This window comes from Dicentrarchus labrax, unplaced genomic scaffold, assembly GCF_905237075.1.
Source record: "Dicentrarchus labrax unplaced genomic scaffold, dlabrax2021, whole genome shotgun sequence".
Classification (NCBI taxonomy): domain Eukaryota; kingdom Metazoa; phylum Chordata; class Actinopteri; family Moronidae; genus Dicentrarchus; species Dicentrarchus labrax.
Genome location: NW_026136709.1, coordinates 9635079 through 9654211, shown reverse-complemented (window position 1 = coordinate 9654211; position 19133 = coordinate 9635079). Strand labels below are relative to the sequence as shown.

The window sequence follows — 19133 nt, the reverse complement described above, 5'->3', positions numbered from 1 at the left end:
TAGTTGGCTATGTCTGCAGTTTGATCACTAACACCTGTAGTTTAATTACACACATGCTGTTTTCCCACAAACACTGGTGATGCAATGGAATGATATTACCATAACTGCTGATGACATTAACATGACGAGGTTATATTAATGTTCACTCAACCCATATGTAGACCTCTCTCACTCTCTTGTTTGTGGTGTTTCAGGTAAAGAGGCTCCCTTCCAGAACATCTGGGGGGTCCGAGTGCTGCATCACCCTGCCGTTACTCCCACCTAACCCCCCTGTCATGCCTCAACCTGAGGTCCATATTGAACAAGCCCAAGGCCAACTGCCTCTCCAGCCCCAGCCCCAATCACAGGCCCAGCTCCGTCCTCAGCCGATTCATCCCCAGTCCCAGTTCTACCCCCAAAAGCAGCGGCATGCGAGTCCCAGCAGCAGAGCAGGAGAGCCCGCTGTGGTACATTCTCACCGGGGGTCTCCTCTCCACCTGTCAGCTGATTCTGCTTGCTCTTCCTCATCTCTGCCAGGTAGGGGTCTAATGTTAAAACCCCCGACTATGCCACAGTGGGGAGAAAATGTCACCCTAATGTCACAAGCACTGGGATAAGAAGAATGGCAGGCCTCACTTACAACAGTTCTCCACTGAGGTGAATGTGCTTGAGGGTAGGGTTGGGTAGAGACAGTGGGCCAAGCTTGACAGACAAATAAACAATGTTTTCTCAGTTAGATTATATGCAAAAATTCAACAGATACACTGTAGCACTGATGTTAGTTCAGGCAAATGTTTGAGCAGTAAGCACAGCACTTGTAACAAATTCAGATAAAGCTTTTTAAAATTACCACAACTTAAATAAGTAAACAAACCCTCTTTGGTATGATGACATGAAAACCATTATATAAACTAATAAATTGACAGCATTTTGAATATTTTATTTATTAAATGTAGATTTTAAGTTTGAATTTTTATATGTTATGTTTTAAAGCTATTAGTAAGGCAGTTTTTTTTTAGTAAATAGGCTGTGGTGGCACATTTACATTCACATGACTGCTATTTAATCTATTCAGTACCCAACCAAGCTAAAATACACAAAGCATTTTGACTTCGCCCACACAAATAGTTGTATTACCTTGCCATTACATAAAGGTGTTCTGGCTCTGGCACAATGTGGTTGTGCTTAATGTGACGATGCATTGTGTTACATTCTAAAAATTGAAATTGTTGAGTAATAATTTCAAATAGAGTTCTGTTTCCGCCGTTAAACTATCCATCACACATTTCTGATTACCGTCTTGGAGTCGTTATCTGTCCCATTATCTATGAAAATACTCAAGTTTCAAATATAATCTGATTTCCTTTGTTTTGTATCACTTTTTTCCAGTGGCACTGGGAAACAGAATGAAATGATTTTAGATAGCAAATGAACTACTGCAGCGACTGCATAGTGACTCAGTGGTTAGTGTTGCTTCACAGAAAGAAGGCTCTTTTCTGTGTGGAGCTTGCATGTTCCCCCCGCATTTGCACGATTTTCCTTCGGGTGATCTGGTTTCCTCCTACAGTCTGAAGACTAGCAGGTCAGGTTGATTTGAGACTTACATTCCCAGGTGTGAATATGATTATGTTTCCATGTTTTAGTCCTGTGATGGACTGGTGCTCCTTTGCTTTTCTTTCAGTGCGAGCTGTGATAAGCTCCAATATGATCCTGAATAGGTAGAACTGTGTCCATCAGAGTTGAAACCACATCTTGAGGTGGCTAATGACTTCTGTTAATAGTAATAAGAATCCACTTTCTCATTTTAAAAACATACTATTCTTTTTTGTAACCTAGTCTCAAGTCATCCAACATCCTGGCTATAGCCAGGAATCAAATACAGGCTCATTTGGTATTGATCTACTACAAAGGCAACTGGCTAGCTTCTTTGTTATTAATACATCCCCCTTTTTTTCCTTTTCTTTTTTTTTGCACGCACAGCTCATCTTTATTTAACAGTCCTCAAAAGTTTCTGGGGTGCTCTGCTTTAAACATCACACAGGCTTTTTAATTACAAATGAGTTGTGACAGGTCTGCTGGGTAGCACCCTGGCCCATTTTAAACGTGATGCCGGCTGACAGCTTGGCAGTGTTCTCCCAGCACTGAAACATGTGGAAGAAATTGGTCTTTTACATTTCACAGCTTGTCGCTTCCTCCGCCGACTGACCTGTGACCCCCCACAGAGATCCTAACGCCCACAAGGGAAGTGTCCCCAACGAACTGACTGCCTTTCCAGAGAGAGAGAGAGAGAGAGAGAGAGAGAGAGAGAGAGAGGGAAGGAGGGAGGGAAGCACTCACTATGGGAGATTTATGTTCTGCCAGGCAAGGTAAAAGGTACCAGGTCTCTTCAACACACCCGGCTGCTTAGTCTGGCACACACACTCTCGCAGCCAGGTGAAGAGGTTGCTTGGGAAGTGAACCCGATCCGTAAGTGAAATAGCGGATCAAAAGGTGTCCTGCACATCACCTCATCCACACTGTTTCCTAAGCCAACCTGACGTTTGCGCCTCATTTGCATACAGATCCGTTCATTTTGCATTACCTCTGGAGTGAATTATGGCATTCAGATGGGGGAGATTACGTCAAGGTTGAAGGAAGCGATTGGATGGACAACTTTAACCTAGCCAAAAATGGATATCCAATTCAGCACAGAGAAGAAGAACAAATTATCCCCTGTTCCTCAGTCCTCTGTCAAGTCTGGGGGTCTCAGACATTTCCTTCCCAGTTCATGCCTCTCTGTTTCTGATGTGTGCTGTGTGGAGATCGCTTTCTCTGCGCATGTGACGCCAGGATTTTCCTCATTACCCATTTGTCTCAGAATCAGGACAAGTATACGGAGACCTCTTGTCACTGCGATAACGTACACACAGCAGAGCTTGACAGTGAGACAAGAAGTTTGTATTCCTGAGGCCTTAAGTTAATTAATCCCTGTAGAAAAATCACAGTGTGTGGTGAGGTGTCTATTACAGAACAAAACCTGACATCCCAATCCAAGATAGTAACTCTGACAAGTTTTGATCGAAAAATCTGAAGATTATACTCAAAGTGCTGTTGTGTGGGTATGGGTGTTTTGTGCTTCACATTCACTTGCTATTGGTTGATAATAATTCTAATTTACCTCAGTTGACTTGTCCAAGCATAATGGAGTGAGGGGCTTTTTAACGTAGAGATTAGCTAGAGGCGCACTGGGTTAAGTGACCTTTCACATTAACTGAATGATCCAGTTACATTGGGTTTGTTTGAACCCAAATGACTAATTAGATTAGTGTCTTGTTTCATGATCGCCTTTAGTGAATCACTGTGAGCACGCAGATGATTCTGCCATAACTGTATCACTTCTTCATTTCTCTTCATTTTTTTTTTTTTTTTTTTTTACAAATGCGTCGTAACATCCATCCCCTTGAGCCCCTATGGTGATTTCGAGGATTCCTCATCTAATGTCTTCTTTGGAGCGCTGCCCTGCACTTTCAGGATGTGCTCCCCTCCAGGCCGGTCCCAGTCATCAGAGTTTCAAACCACAATGTTACATCATACCCTCTCAATCAGTCCCACTCTGCATCCCTCCGATTAATTCAACAATGTCCGGATTCCAAATGGATGGATTCAACCTTTGAAGCTTGTTTGCAGAGATACACATGTAAACCCTCACAGTGGGTGTGGTAAACAAGCCTAGAGGAGTGCGCGTGGGGGGACAAAAACAGAGCATATGGGACAAATACACCCAAAGGTGACACTGTCTTGCCTCCAAAACGCACTGAAAATCCATAGTTTTTGTGTGATAAGGCAGTTTTAGCCTATGTGCGTTTCAGTGAACATGACAAACACAGATTTAATTTTCAAGAGCTACACACTTCACCAGTAACAGGGAAAAAGTCCTTAAACAAAACACACATATCTACATATTAGCATTCACTGGATATCTGTTATTGTCATTAAAGTGGATTGCAAGAAAATAAACTCTTGTGTGAAGCGACACCAAATCCTCACAGTATCATTGCAACCTTAACACAAATCCCGACATGGACTCAGGGGTAATCCGTGAGTCACTCACCTTTGATCCCTCTGTAACTTTGGACCAGTCATCAGGCAATTAGGGGGCCTAGGTGAGCAAGATCCGCCATCTCAGCCTGGTTGCATCTCACCGGTAACACAGCGATGGGGTCTCGACAGTGTTACGGCCCTCAGGCTTTTCTCTTTCCTTGGCCTGTTTTTGTGTGTAAGCAAGAGAGAAAAGAGGTGTGTTGAATTATGCCGTTGTGAGGTACACTCATTTGTATTTCTACCCTGGAAAATGTTTGTACATGTATGCAAGTGTCTACATATTAATATCTTTGCTTATATGCCTTTCTGTGTGTGGGTGCGTCAATACAGCGTATGCACTGGATGAGTATGTGTGTGTGTGTGTGTGTGTGTGTGTGTGTGAGCTGGTCTTAACACAGCTCAGAGCGCACAGGGGGATAACAAGGAGTTTGTTGTTGGCCTTGAGTGCCCGGAGAGGCTGGAGTTGTGGCAGCTCCAGCGCTCTGAGTTCACAGACGTAGCCCTTAGCTGTCGAAGCTGTCGATGATGTCGAAGCTGCCGATGCTGCCTCTGCGCTCATTCTGGTTCCACGGCTACTGCGCATTAGCAAGTGGGGCCTGGTGTAATGAGAGAGTGTGTGTGTGTGTGTGTGTGTGTGTGTGTGTGTGTGTGTGTTTGTGTGTGGTTACGCAGTCTAAGAAAGGTGCCATGGTGGTCCAAGTCTGTGAGTCCATGGTTGCTGATGTTGTTTGCTAATAGAGGTTGAGATGTCCGTGTGTGTCCTTGTGTGTGTGTGTATGTGTGTGTGTAAAAGCAGCTGGCCATGGGCTGGCTTGCTCTGTGTGCACAGTAACACACACACACACACCTTGCTGTAATGTAATACTTGGTCAAGTGTACGTCTACTTGGAATATTAGAAATAAACTATTAAAACAATGAACTGCGATTTTAATGACAAATAGTTGAATTTGGATGTTTTAGACCTTAGACATGCGGATTGTATTTTCTTTGTGGGTGAAAAACTGAGATACTGACCAAATAGATATTTTGTGTATTTGACAAAAAAGGGTCTCTTGTGACTTTGTGCCTCTTGATGCGCTCCATCTCCCCACACTTTCTAAGTACTTTTCCATTCTTTACATTTTATCATGGCAGTAATTTTATTTAATTTTTTAATGGACTTTCTACATTTGGAGTGTGTAAAAATACATTTTCCTCAAGTCCAGGCATTAAGATATGTTCACACCATGTACAAAAGATAATTGGTGAACACAAAATTGAGTATACAGTTATGTAATGTCATTAAATTATTTTATCCTTCGCACAGAACAAATACAATTATTACCTTGTAACTGTAGGCTCTCCAAATGCTTACCAGCAAAGCAGTGGTAATTAAAAACTACATCTGTGTCAGGATGAAATTTCAGACTTCCTTCAAAATAGCAGTGAGCAGACTCTTCTTGCCATTTAAAGACATTTTAGCTGTCAGACGGATTCCTGATGTGTTGCCTATATTTAAGTTATTATTACTGATATATTTAATCCTGCAGCAAGGGAAAAATTATATCATCGTAGAGGTTTCCATATGTATTATATAGATGTGACTGGTTCCACGGGGGGAAAAAAGTTTCACATAGTGAGATTTTTACATGTATCAAGCTAAGGTTTACTTAATTACAACCTCCAGGCAATGCAGGAACCCTTTTTTAAATTCTGTGAATGTTAATATGCTAAATAATGCAGATCTCCGACTCTTCAAGCATGAGACACACATCTGGCGGCTTACCATTTAAATTACAGCAAAAAAAAAAAAGAGTGAGACAGATAGAGAGAGAAAAGGAAAAAAAGAGGGTTAGGATGAAAAATACTTCAAAAGTAATTTTCCAAAGAAGAGAAGAATGGGAAAATGTATTACAACCAAACTTAATTTCTTTTTTGATTTTTCATCTTTTCTAATTGCATACATTAGAGCGTTGAGGCTGGGAAGGTTCAGCTCTGAGATTGTGGGAGACAGAGATGACTGTGCAGTGGGATCTCCATAAGTTAACACTCCTACTTCTCTCTGTACAGAGTAAAACCAGCCTTTGTTTCTTTTGCAAGTCTCCAGATAGTATAGCAAAACATCTTCACTACCTGCCTAGGAGTAGAAAAACAAGACAAAAGCAATACTTGCAGTGTGTTCAGAAATGCAGAAGTATTTTATTTGATTCCTTGGTACACTGCAAACAACATATTTATTTTAAGGTATTTTTCTTATCTAAGTGTCATTACAAACCTAGCATTTTACCTCAATTTAAAAATCATTTTACACATGAAACCTTTTAGTTTTTAGCATTAAAATATTTATAATGTATTTATTCCTCAATTTCCATTATTGCTTTTATAGTTCATCAGTCCTTTTAACAACTCATAATCATTTGGATTGTGTAATATAAATATTACTCAGCCACCCTTGATCCTCACTATGATTGCCAGATGTGGTTTGCAAAAGAAAACAAACATGAACCTTTCTTTCTTTTTCACACTCACATTGCGCACATTACTTCTCTTTTTTGGGTTGCAGGGAAGAATCCATCCTCGGGAGCCATTTCTGGAAACACGGGAGAGAAGAGTGATCCATGCAGGGAGAAAGCAGAGGGTGGGATTCACTACAAGGTAACACTGTGATTTAAGGGAAACTCTTCCCACCCTTGAAATGAGCACCCTCACCGCTTTCCCCTTCCCCTTCCCTTCCCGCCCCTCTCTGCGCCCCTGCACACACCTCCCCGGCTTATTATCTGAGATTTGTCAAAATACATTTCACACTAACAGGTATTTTTCAGCCTTCAAAGCCAGTTTTGATCTGCTTGACAAGCCAAAGCAGCTCAAATTCTGTGAAATCAGCAAAGCCAGCCAGGCCTCCCTTTTTTTTCTCCAAGCCGCTCTAAACACGCCTCTTCCTGTGCTACAGAGGACTTAAGCTAAATTAATCAAAGCCTGCATGTTACCTGCCATACTTTGAAGTGGTAATTGCAAAATTACTCTGTGTGCTGATCTGGCATTGCTGTCTCCCGGTCCGCCCCTGCCATTGTGCCTCCGCTGCGGCCTTTTGTTGTTGTGATGTTATTGTTGAGGTAGTTAGAAGCCTATGAACAAGCCTCCATCTGTCACACACGTATACACATCCTCCCCTCCTACCTCTCTCTTCCATCCCTCCAAGTCTTTATTCTTACTAACCTCCTTCTGCTGATGTACAAGAGGCTCTTCAGACCACCATTAATCAGTGATGACCTGTTAAATAAATGAGTTTGTTGATATGAGGTTTTATTTCTCTGCAGCCTCTGTAGACCATGTTTTTTTTCTTCTCCTCTTGGCCCTATCTTTAAAACCTTGCTAACTCTGTCAAATGTCGTGGTGTGGAACCCAGTTGTCTAATGATTAAGTGGAGTGATCTCCAACCTGCCCCAGCCTGGGAGCGCTAGGGATCAGATTTCAACCCTTCAACCTGCAGTGCAGGCCTAATTAAAATGAATTTTCTCCAGGCGACCACTTTGCCCACAGGGCAGGAATCCTGCTATATACGGAATCCGCTCTTAAGGTATTGCATTAAATTTATTGTGGGGAGACACCGGAGAACATTGCGGTTTATATATCTCCTGCATTTTTTCTCTCTGCTTTCTTTCCCGCTCCTTTCCACCTTTTTATTGTGATCATCACTCTGGAATCCAAGCTTGCTTTGGCAAAGATTGCCCTATGAAAACGGATGGAGCTTTTATGGGGCCCTGCCCATTTACTACTTCCAGGGCCTAGTTTATCTCAGAGGGAGAAAAAGGAAGAGAGAGGGAGTAAGATGGAGGAGAGGAAAAGATGAAAAAACTGAAATGGAGAGAGGTAGAGGGAGACGGGATGGAAGAAAGAGAGAGGTTGCTTATTCCAACTGTGGATCTCATTAACATACATCAGTGAGTATTTCACAACTTCAAGCAGAAAGGCACTAAGCCCACCCAAGGGCAACACAGGCAGGGCTGACAGGGCCAGGGAAAGCAAGCCGTTAACATGTTGGCGGCTTAACAAATAATATCTGCTCCCAAGTACCTTGGTGAAATATTTAAAACCCCACTTCCTAACTCCATTTGACTGTGTTTATGACGATGACAGTAAACGACTTGTGTGGAAAAAAAACAGTGCCAGCTGCTCAAATATCACATATTTAACGCCACCGTCACTGTACCCATGTTTCCCAAATGAACTCAACTTGAATGATGGCGTGCCGTATGCGATTTTGCCGTCATTCTTGTCTCGTGTCAATTGAGGCGCGGTTGAGATATAGGAGAGGCTCCAAAGTGCCACACGCACTGTCACTGTCACCGTGTGCATCCCCCAAGATAAATTCAGAGGCCTGTTTCCTGCTTTGATTACAAATGACATCCGCATGTGTTCTCCCCGATTTCTGCTCCTCACAGAAGAAGCCAATCAAGAAGACAAATAGCTGCGGCCCCAGCGTGAGCGGCAGTGGCGCACCGCCTCGGCAGGCAGACAAACAGAAGATGCAGCCTTCAATGGAGAACCTCTCCACGGAGGAGATGGAGGAGTATACATTCTCCCTACAGTAAGTCTCACCACTCATTATCCCGCCTTAGTCTTGCAAGATTCAAATGTAGAAAAAAACAAAAAAAAACGTGGGTGACAACGGGTGCCTCACAGACAGTGATGAGCACGGCATCTAGCAGACAGACGCTGACAACAAAATGTGCCTAGAACACCTCCTGTACAGATATAGATACAGTAGTCACATGTCTTCCAAGGGAAATCCTAACTAAATGAAGTTTGCAACTGCTATAGCTTTAATCTTGTATAACTCAGTTGTAATTTGTCAACATAAACAAGTCACAGAAGGCCTGATCTGTCCTGTAAAAAAGAAAGTCACACTGTTTGAAAACTTTGTTAAAAAGCAGTGAAATTATACTAACCATAAGAGCTTACATTTAATATTCATACATACTAATTCATAGACCCTAAATCAAATCTGAACTTTTTATTAACATGAGCTCAAATGTCTAAAATAAATAATAATAATAATAAAAAATAAATTTGAATTATAAGATAAAATTTCAATTTGTGGTTTACAGTTTTAAGACAGAACAATCAGTTTTATTCCAACTAATTTGGTTTGTAACAATATTGCATATGTAGCCAAACCAAACATTGCTCAACCTCTATTATGTCACTATGTGGTTTATTTGTTTCCTCCTCCACTGCACAACACAATGCAACAAAGGAGGTTTGGAAAAATTTGTTTTCCTCCTCACCGTGGCTTACAGCAATTGATTTTAATGAGAAAACGGGGATATATGAAATATAAACAAAGCAGGAAGCACACATTTTCAAACACCTTGGCCATATGTGTTAAAAGCAACAAGGTGCAGCACTGTATGCCCATGGAGCATTGAAATAGGCTAAAAGCAAAATTGCTTATTTCAACAAAAAAGTCACAGGTATTTGTTTTTATTTGAACGTCAACTAAATTAAGGGGAGGGGATTACCACACACACTACTACACTGGGGGAGAGAGAGAGAGAGAGAGAGAGAGAGAGAGAGAGAGAGAGAGAGAGAGTCTGCGTGTGTGAGAGAGACAGAAAGAGAGCTCTCCCTGGAGATTTAAAAGTACCCATGTTTCCTCATTTCTGGGAGTTGGTAATTTATAGCTGCTGGTCACATATTAAACAAGATCAGAGACTACTCCCTGACATCTTCTGAACATAGTGGGGGAATTCAAATGATTACCAGCGTATCCTGCCAACAAATGACGACACAGGGACTATCTTGAGGGAGAGTGAATACAAAACGAACACAGAGCCCAGGCAGGCAGCACACAAAGGGACACAATTAAATGGTTTTCACGATTATTCATAGTGCCGCTTTTTACCTCTGAGCAGTCGCCGGGTTCCGTGAGATGAGACATTTCTGTCAGTTATAGGTACGGATTGTATTGAGTTGGAGTCCTGGCGGTTCCCTGATGCCCTGTGAAGGTGCTGCTGCTATTGATTTCATCTTTACAAGCACACACATTACAGTATCTCTGAGCTAAAGGCTGCTTTTTTTTTGCCCTCGCCTAATCAGAGCATTAGAAAGATACGGTGCCAGTGTTGGCTTTCACAATGAAGTTAAAGACACTGCAGTGTCAAAGTCATACCCTCACCCAACTCTCCCACTGCGCTGTTTGACTTATTCTAGGCTTCTCTACATTACCTGAGGACTGACAGAGACGCAGACGAAAGGAATTGTTTACTGATTTTTTATTTTATGTGCTGTAGTGATGTCATCTCCATCTCTTCTGGCATTTTGAGAGCTCCGCTTGTATCTTTTTTGTGTGTGTGTGTGTGTGTGTGTGTGTGTGTGTGTGTGTGTGTGTGTGTGTGTGTGTGTTCATATGCATTTGTGCACGTGCGTGGGAGTGTGTTTGTGTTTACGTGTACATAATTTCTTGTGCACGTCTGCATATAGTATGTGTGCGCAGTGTGCACGGATGTCTGTGTATACATGCATTTTATGTGGGATGAGGATTCATACTGCAGTGATTGAGGGATATTACTGCCATCTATTGAGCCACGAGAGACTGAGCTCATTGAGATTTTTATAGGGCGTCCCGACACAAATGTGCAAATCAGATGCTCATGCATTATTAAGCAAACACTTAGAAACAGTAAGATTCAGTTTGGATAGTCTGAGAATCACAGAAAATCTTTAACACAATGCATTCATTTCCAGAACGTCACAGTCAGGAGCACTTTATTCACAGAGTAAAATAAATGTAAAGCAATGTATTGGAAGGAAGCACTGTCATTGTCTTACAGAGCTCCACACTATGTTCACTGCACATACTTATAACAACTATAAATTTCATGTATGTACATTGCAGGCTGTGGCTGCAGATGTGACATTAAAGTCTAACTTTATGTTAAGACCCCAACTATCTAAAAATAAAATAATATTGTTACACGTATGGCAACTCACAGTTTAAATGAAGGCGTCTAATGACAACAAGTTATTATTATGTTATCACCTCATCTATTCAAACTAACATAACTACTTAGAAACACATCTTCTGGGATATAAGTGTCTCTATTATGTATGATGTTATACATAAATCATATTTTATATTTAAAGTTTTTGTTTCAGTGGGGCCAGGATCAGCCTCTGTCTGCATTTTTGGAGTTAGTAATTTGATTATTCTTTTTTAAATTATTTAAAGTTCCAGGTTTATAACCTCAAAAGCACATCTACCCCCTTAAAAAAGAAAAAAAAAAGCCCACATGATATATGGAACCATAATAACCGTAAACCATAAATTACAATTTCAAAGACAACGCTGTGCACCTTTTACTGTAGGTATTGACAATTGCAAGTCAATTCTGGGCATATGAAAAAGACTATGAAAACAAGCCAGGAATGAATCTTCTTCTTTCTTTTTCTTTTTTTTTTTTTAGTTCCTATGCTGCTCCTATCTGTTTGAACATGCATGAAAGACTCCTGCCGACCTTCCAGCTTATTTGATGTCTACAAGTGTAATCTTAACCACCTTTTTTTCTCACAGAATAGCACTGAGCAAAATCAAAGCACCTGATTCAATACGGCTGTTGTAATTCGATAGGGCCAATTTAATGCTTTCGGATGGTGCGGCAACAACTTTTAGAAAAGGTAAACATTCTCAGACTGAATTGATTTTACACCTTTGAGGGTACTTTAGCAGTACCTCACTACTTTATAAGTTACTGTTGCTAGCTTGCTTTCAAGCTTTGCAAACCTCATCATATTTTACATAAAATAAAAATCACTGACATCTTAACAAATACTTAACAAAGACCAGTGTGTAAGATTTAGTGGCATCTAGTGGTGTAATTGCAGATTGCATCTCCCTCGCTTCACCCTCCCCTTTCAACTGCAAAGGAGAAACTATGGTGGCCACCCCTAGAGCCAGGAATCTGGATGAAAGGCTGGGAAACAATGATTCTTATTTTCAGGTGATTATACACTGATGAACCATATACGTTACACACTGGGCCTTTAATAATGAAGAACTACCAGATGTTTGAAAAACGGTTGTTACTAATAGAGATTTAGATTTTTCTGCATGCATGATTATTGTCAATTAGCTTTAGTATTGTGTCTCATCAATGTTACCCAACTGTTTTTTTTCCTACTCTGGTTTTGAGGAGAGAAACCTGTTTTAATCAAAGTCATTCTCACATAGCAATTAGATCTAATTAGTCCAATTATCAAGATTCTAATTACATTGAAATATACCCCCTAAATCTCATATCAATTATAGTATGTGTGACTTGTCCTGATCAGGAGACATGAAGAGAGAGACAGAGTAAAGACAAAGCTGGGTGGGAGGTAGAACAGTAGAGCATCCACATCCTCCGGAGGCCAAATGACTGCAGAACTGACTCCATCTGTCCCCAAAGCTTTAACTCCAAAAGACTGTATGGCCATTTGGGGATAAATGTCACTTAACCTTTTGTTTTTTTTTTCATATTCAGAGCTATTTTGTTACTGGTTATGATGTCATGATTAGTTACATCCTAGTTTTCTGTTTCAATTAGCTGGGTGATGAGTCAAAATAAATACAGTTTCAGCATTTAGGTTAGAGCTAGTTATCAAACACTGCTGTTATGTCTGGATTAAAGCTGCTGAAGAAATTGCGCTGGAAATAATTATCACCTGTATTAGAATCCGCCCCGACCTTTGGTAGCGCATTCACTCACATGCCAACTTGTGGCAGGCAGTGTACACAAACACACACACACACACACATACACGCACAGACCTGCACAGTATGTTACTGTAGCGTTGCAGCATGGCTCTGTAGGTGCACCGGCAAAACATGCACGCACGCACACATGCACAGCCTGTTCTTGTTGTGGAGTCAGAGGGAACACACTGACCTAATTTCCCCCAGTTAGCTCGCCTCGTTGGGGACCAACAATCCTCTCCACCCGTTTCCCCCAACCGAGCCTATCAGAGCACTCACTCACTATGTGTCTCTGTCTCTCTATCTTCCTGTGCCCTCCATCTGTTGGAGTGTGTAGTGTAAGATTAGCAGTAAAGTGTACAGCTATATTGTTCAGGGCTGCTCATCTTCATTGGTCTATGGTACTAATTACACAGGATCAGGTGCATAAAACATTCAGTATATCCACCCTGCAGTGTCATTCCTTTACAAAGCAGAACCATCATGGAGAGAAAGAGAGATCGGCCTGCAGTTACAGACAGGGAAAGAGAGAAAACCACCTGAAATAACAACTAGTTCCAGGCTGTCAATCCCCTGCATACTGCAGCTCCGAATCACAACTCAGTGCAAGGGTCAATCAATTCTGATGTAATGCTGGTAGGAGAGGTGGGTGGTGATGGCAGTGCTGTTCACCCCTGGGTCTCTAGTGCTTTCCAGGGCTCTTTCCTGTGCTGAGGGGGCAGGAATGTGTCTGTGTGCGTGTACGCGCAAGTGCGTGCATGCGTGTGTGTAAGAGAGGCCCCCTGGCTACCGCAGCCCAAGTGCACATGTTAGGATTTTCTGTGGCCAGACGTGCCCTGGGTCACTTTCGGATCTCGCAGTCACACACACACACACACACACACACACACACACACACACACACACACACACACACACGCACACACACACACAATCAACGTGCTGCTTCCTTTATGGAAATCAGAGCTGTCAGCTCCCTGACAGGCTAATGTTGCAATATGATTGGTTAATCTGCAGTGATGTGGGTGTCAGTCAGAGCTGACTGCGGTCCCATTGGTGGTCCGGGTCAAATGAATGTGTTTCCCACAGACACGTAAGAGAGAGGAGGGGAGGAAGGGGGTTTAGATAGAGAAAAAAATGACAGGAACTATATGTGAGGGCATATGAGTGATTGCGTGTGATTTTTCGCGTGAGAGATTGTGTGTGTGTTACAGAGAAAGAGAGCTAGGCCAGAGGTGACACTTCCCTCACGCTCTTCTTTTTTCATCTGTAATCACTTGTTCCCCAGTCTGACATAAACATCTAAAGAATATCACAAAAAGTCAACAAACAGCTCCCCAAGAATTTAAAAGTGGATTTTTACATGCAGATACATATTAGCTAATGCACCGTAGCACAAACATGCACTAATGCACTGTGCCCTGTGCAAATAAACATGAACTTTTAGGAAAACATCACTGACAGGCAACTCTAATAATATAACTGACAAGCTGTAGATGTCGATGCAATCAGAATTTGATTCACAGCGTGTATATTTGTGCATATATGGGCATGATGTCATCAGCACCTATTTTAGCCGTGTCCAGTTCAGAGCATGCTTGATTGGTAATTGCACTGACACCACAGTTAACAGTTTGCGTTTGTTTGAAACTTTATTTGTTTGGAGGCTCAGATATATAAGATATGAGTGACATTTTTAAAAAGACACTCAAGACAAAAGCCTGAGCCCATTCATGGTGTTTTTCCACAGCCTCATCCGAAATACTTTTGTAATTCTTTTTGCATCAAGGTTTAATCCTTTGGTCTAAGTGTTACAGCAGCTCGGGATATATAAAAAATTTGATTCTGGAAAGTAAGAGAAAAAGTGACAGTAACAGTTTGGCCACACCATAAAAACAATAGTTTTAACAGACAACAGGCCGTGTTCATCCAATTGATAGAATTGAAAAAAAGAGTGATTTAAGAGCTACAGTAGTTTGTTCTGTGACGCTGGGTGGCATTTCAGGTCATGTCTCGGCACAGAAACCCTTTTATTTCTTACTTTCTGTTTTCTTTGTCCATCACCCACTTAATTGCTCTCTACATACACACATATTACTCATAGTTAGTCTCTCTGGCTCATAATTATTTCCTCTCTCCCTCTCATTCTCTCCCTCTCACTCTAATTCTGTCTTTATCTCACTTTTCTCTGCCTCTAATTTTCTCCATCTTTCTCTCTCCATCCTTTCCTCATTCTCTCTCTGTCTCTATCTCTCTGGTGACAATGTCCTGCAGTTATGAGGCAAGGTCAGAGAAGTGAAATCCATTTAAATACTGATGCAACTCTCTGGAGGCACATACTCAGCCTCCGCAGCACTCCTCCCTGTACGCCTCACCCAAATTGATGAATGGATAGATCTCCTTAGAACATTTATTATTTGTCCTGCATTAATCATTAGATGTACTACACATCTGGTGGCGCCATGTTTTGACTATTTTCTCACTGCCCCCAAAAAAAGTTTATAGAGAGAAAAACAACCTGTTCTTCATTGTTGAGGACTGTGGTGGTAGTTGTAGTAGCCGAGTGTGTAACGAGGGCCTGGGAAGTCCCCGTGTGTTTGTTGATCCCAGGTGCATCTGCATTTGAAATGTTTCCACCCTAGTTTATAGCGCACCAAGGGACCTGCCATTTCCATGTTTTAATCCCCTCTCGGGCTAAGTCAGGCGCTCCATAAAAACGCCACATGTTGCATGGCAATGAAACAGCTACCTCATGTATACATCGAAACTATTCCAAGGTGTGCGTGGAGGCCAAAACAAATTTTTGCAGGAGGGGTTTGTTTGGCCAGTGCAGGAGTCACAAAACTGGATTATCATCAGATTAGAGTTCTCCTTCACAGGCAGTGGTGTGATAATAAAAATGGTGTAAGCGTTCCAGCTGTAAGTTTCATGATCATCTAATACCACTCTCATATCTGTGTTGTTATTGATCATAATCAAAAAGTAGGAATTTGTATTTTTGTCTGAGTTGATTACATATAGACAGATCATTTTGATGGTCATAACCTTAGAGTGTCATATTCCCGACTTTATAACCCCAAGGAGCAGTTTGGGTTGCCTTCATAAAATCCTGCTCTTAATAACCACCACAATGCTGATGTGAATATTTCTTGCCAGTCTCCCATTTGGTTTCACTTTAAATCTTGATATAATCAACAGTTCTATCAACTTGGGATTCTGTGCCAGCAATATATCCTAGCCACTGCTAGCTGATCAACAGCACAAGAGCACTTGTGGCCTTTTCCATTTCCCTTATATGCTTGCCTGCATGTGAGAACCTCCCTCACATTGTAAAAATGAGCAGCCAGCTATTAGTCAAACATGGATTCCTAATTAAGTGGAACATATTTTTTTCACTGCTTTTGATTATGCTCTCCTCCACTCCCTGTCAGCTGCAAATAATTCTGATAATTTGGTGGTGCATCGTTATACTATTTTAATTATATGATGATGGACTCCAGTTCTGCAGCTGAGTCACTATTCCATAATTCTCTTTTAACTACACCCCAAATACCTGCCACTGTGCTCCCATTTTGTCAATGAAACTCATTTATGTGTATTCTCGCTTTGCCAGGGTCTGTGTAAAAAACTATGCTTATAAAGCCCCCAAATGGTAAGGTAATTGTTCTTGGAACAAATAAAATTAAAAAAGAGGAGAGAGAGTGAGAGAGCAAGAGGGAGCACAAACTTAAATCTGAAGCAATTTTTTATTTTTTTTATTTTCAGTATAAATAAAACTTCTCTCAAGATGATATAAAAATGACTCAATTATCTAAAAGGCTTGCAGGCATATGCTGCTCTGTTCAACTTGTTTTTATGCACACGCATATTCAAGGTGCTTTGCAAAAATGATACTAGTTTAGTAACCAATGATTATCATTTAATACATCTTGTGGGAGCGGGTTTTCTTTGTGATTTCCACTTTGTGAGGTTTCATTGGTTCCTGAATTATATTTGCCCCACCTGTGCTAAGCCCTGCTTATATGCCAGTCATTACGTAAACTTGTGTGCTTCTGCGTAAGTGCAGTAAATAGACAGTTAAATATTAATGTTTCCGCTGTGAGAATGACCATAGCATCTGGGCATGATGTAAACTTGGACTGGCATACATACAGTATGCACATTTGTTCACGCATGTTAATATAAAAACACATTGTCCTTACACAGGAACTTGTATGCTGTATGTTTTATCTGTAACCATATGGATATACGATAGCTGAGAGCTTAAATCATATAGTATATATTATCTAAACACGCAGATATTCGGAATGAGAATGACCTTTGATAATAATGGTAAATTGTTGTCTTTGGAAATTCCAAACAGCACTATCAAGGTCATTCAGTGTGTATATGTGTACAGTATGTGTGTGTGTTGATGTGTTTGTTTACTGGATACTTGCAGTGCATTTCATTGCTTTGACAAGGGCATTATTATAAAGTCCTTCACTGGCTAACCTTTGACTGCCTGTGGATTGATCCCATAGGTTATTTATGCAAATATTAGACTTCTCTTCCCGTGTAACATCTGCGTTTCCCAATCCAGCATTTTAGCAGTAATATGGCTTCTGTTTCTTCCATATTGCCTCTGACCTGCATTGTCATAAAAAACTAAACTCCTATGAGTTTAATCAAATAAATCTGATAAGATAAAAGATAAATCTGAGCTGTGAGTAAAACGGAAACTGATAAACACATACACCTTGGTATTTAGATTTAGTAACGTCTGTGCTCTGTTACAGTTAGACAACGAGGTAGGAAAACTACATTTCTAGTTGTCATTCCATCATTAAAGATATGTTGCTCATGATGTTGTTTTGGGTTTGGGTTAGGCCCTCTTAATAGCTTAAAAATTTAATTAAAACAATTTAGATTTGAACTTGACATTTTGTTTACATTGCCACATGTATACACCAAGTTTTTTTTTTTTCAATTACATTCAAAGCCTTAGAAAAGGAACTGGTTGTGCAACCCACATAGGACAGATGACAGATATATTCACAATCCAAAACAAATGCATTATCAGCGTTCTTCAAAAATGAAATGTAAACAAAGATGTGGTATCTTCAGTCCTATCTCTTGACACCTAAGATAATCACACTTCCATAATCACCACAACACTTGTGCATCTGGGCCAAAACAATCACGTTATCTGTCAATCTTTTAAGTCTGTTTTCACACTGTATCTTTGCTTTCTCTATTTCCCCAACAGCAAACCATTCCTCGACTATGTGGAATAAGATGTGTGGTTTTAGCGCATTTATAAACAATGCCGGTGGCCCAAATAAGAAAGTGACAGAAAATAACTTAATCCTCAAAATAAAGGGATAAGTCCAATACTTTAAGTGGCCTTAGACTGGAGGGTTTAAGCCATCAGGGCAATGTGGAGGGATTCTGAGGGTTACCTTCACTCTCCTCGGCCCTGGAGCCTTCTCACCATAAATCTGCTATTTAAAATGTAACAGCCCACTGTACTCCTCTCCTCCCTCCGCTCCTCCATCTCTCATTACCCATGCCGTCTTTAAGGTTTAATACTTGTCTGTACTTGCTTTTCACTTTGTGCTATTTTTAAGAGCACTGCTCCCGTTTTGCTGTCATGCCATGCAACATTTAGGGACACAGCCTGGGAAAACCAGTCCAGGAGATGGTTCTTACTCCAGTACTTGACAGATATACGCTAGTTAAATCTGATTTACGGGCGCTGGCACTCTGTGCCAATGTTTAAGGAGGATGATGAGTCCCTTTGCAATGTGCTTTGATGACATGGGAATGAACAATAAACATATCAAAAGATAATGAGGGAACAGCTTCTGGCCCAGATTTCACAGAATAATATAAACTACAATTAAAATATAGTATTATGTGCCAATGCATGCCTGTTCAAATGGTTAGTTTCATCTCTGGGCCGCTACGCCACATGCTATCAGTCGTTCAGGGGACAAGCTGTGATATTGGAATGAAACATCCTTCGTTCCTGCAAGATAAAAAGCCCACACCTCCACCCCCTGCCTTTCCCTCTTTTTCTGTATTGTACTTTTGTAATTGGAGGTGCCATAATGAAATCAATTCAATGGTGATAACAGATTTCACATCTTGTTACCAGTTTCCTTTGGAAGAGGCCGCCACACGAAGACGTCTAAAAATATTCCTCTTTCATGCATCATCAATATCTTCATTATATGAAAGATGGGCGTCAGGTTGTATTTGCCATTTTCGTTTAATGCTACTTGACAGGGTAGCATCTTGCCTGCGTCTGTGACACACTGCTTTTTTGTCTACTCTGTAATTCCACTTTTGCAGACGTGTGGAAAGCAGTTTTAAACC

The 19133-nt window shown here is 41.0% G+C and overlaps 1 protein-coding gene across 1 annotated transcript in view; it reads left to right on the top strand.

The window, feature by feature from the left end:
* The window catches only part of ofcc1 (orofacial cleft 1 candidate 1), an 83543-nt gene that overhangs the window by 27023 nt on the left and 37387 nt on the right, over positions 1-19133 (top strand). Inside the window, exons 16-18 of the mRNA XM_051410848.1 lie at positions 195-516; positions 6603-6694; positions 8482-8627. Coding sequence (XP_051266808.1) covers positions 195-516; positions 6603-6694; positions 8482-8627 — 560 coding nt within the window. The remainder of the gene's footprint in view (positions 1-194; positions 517-6602; positions 6695-8481; positions 8628-19133) is intronic.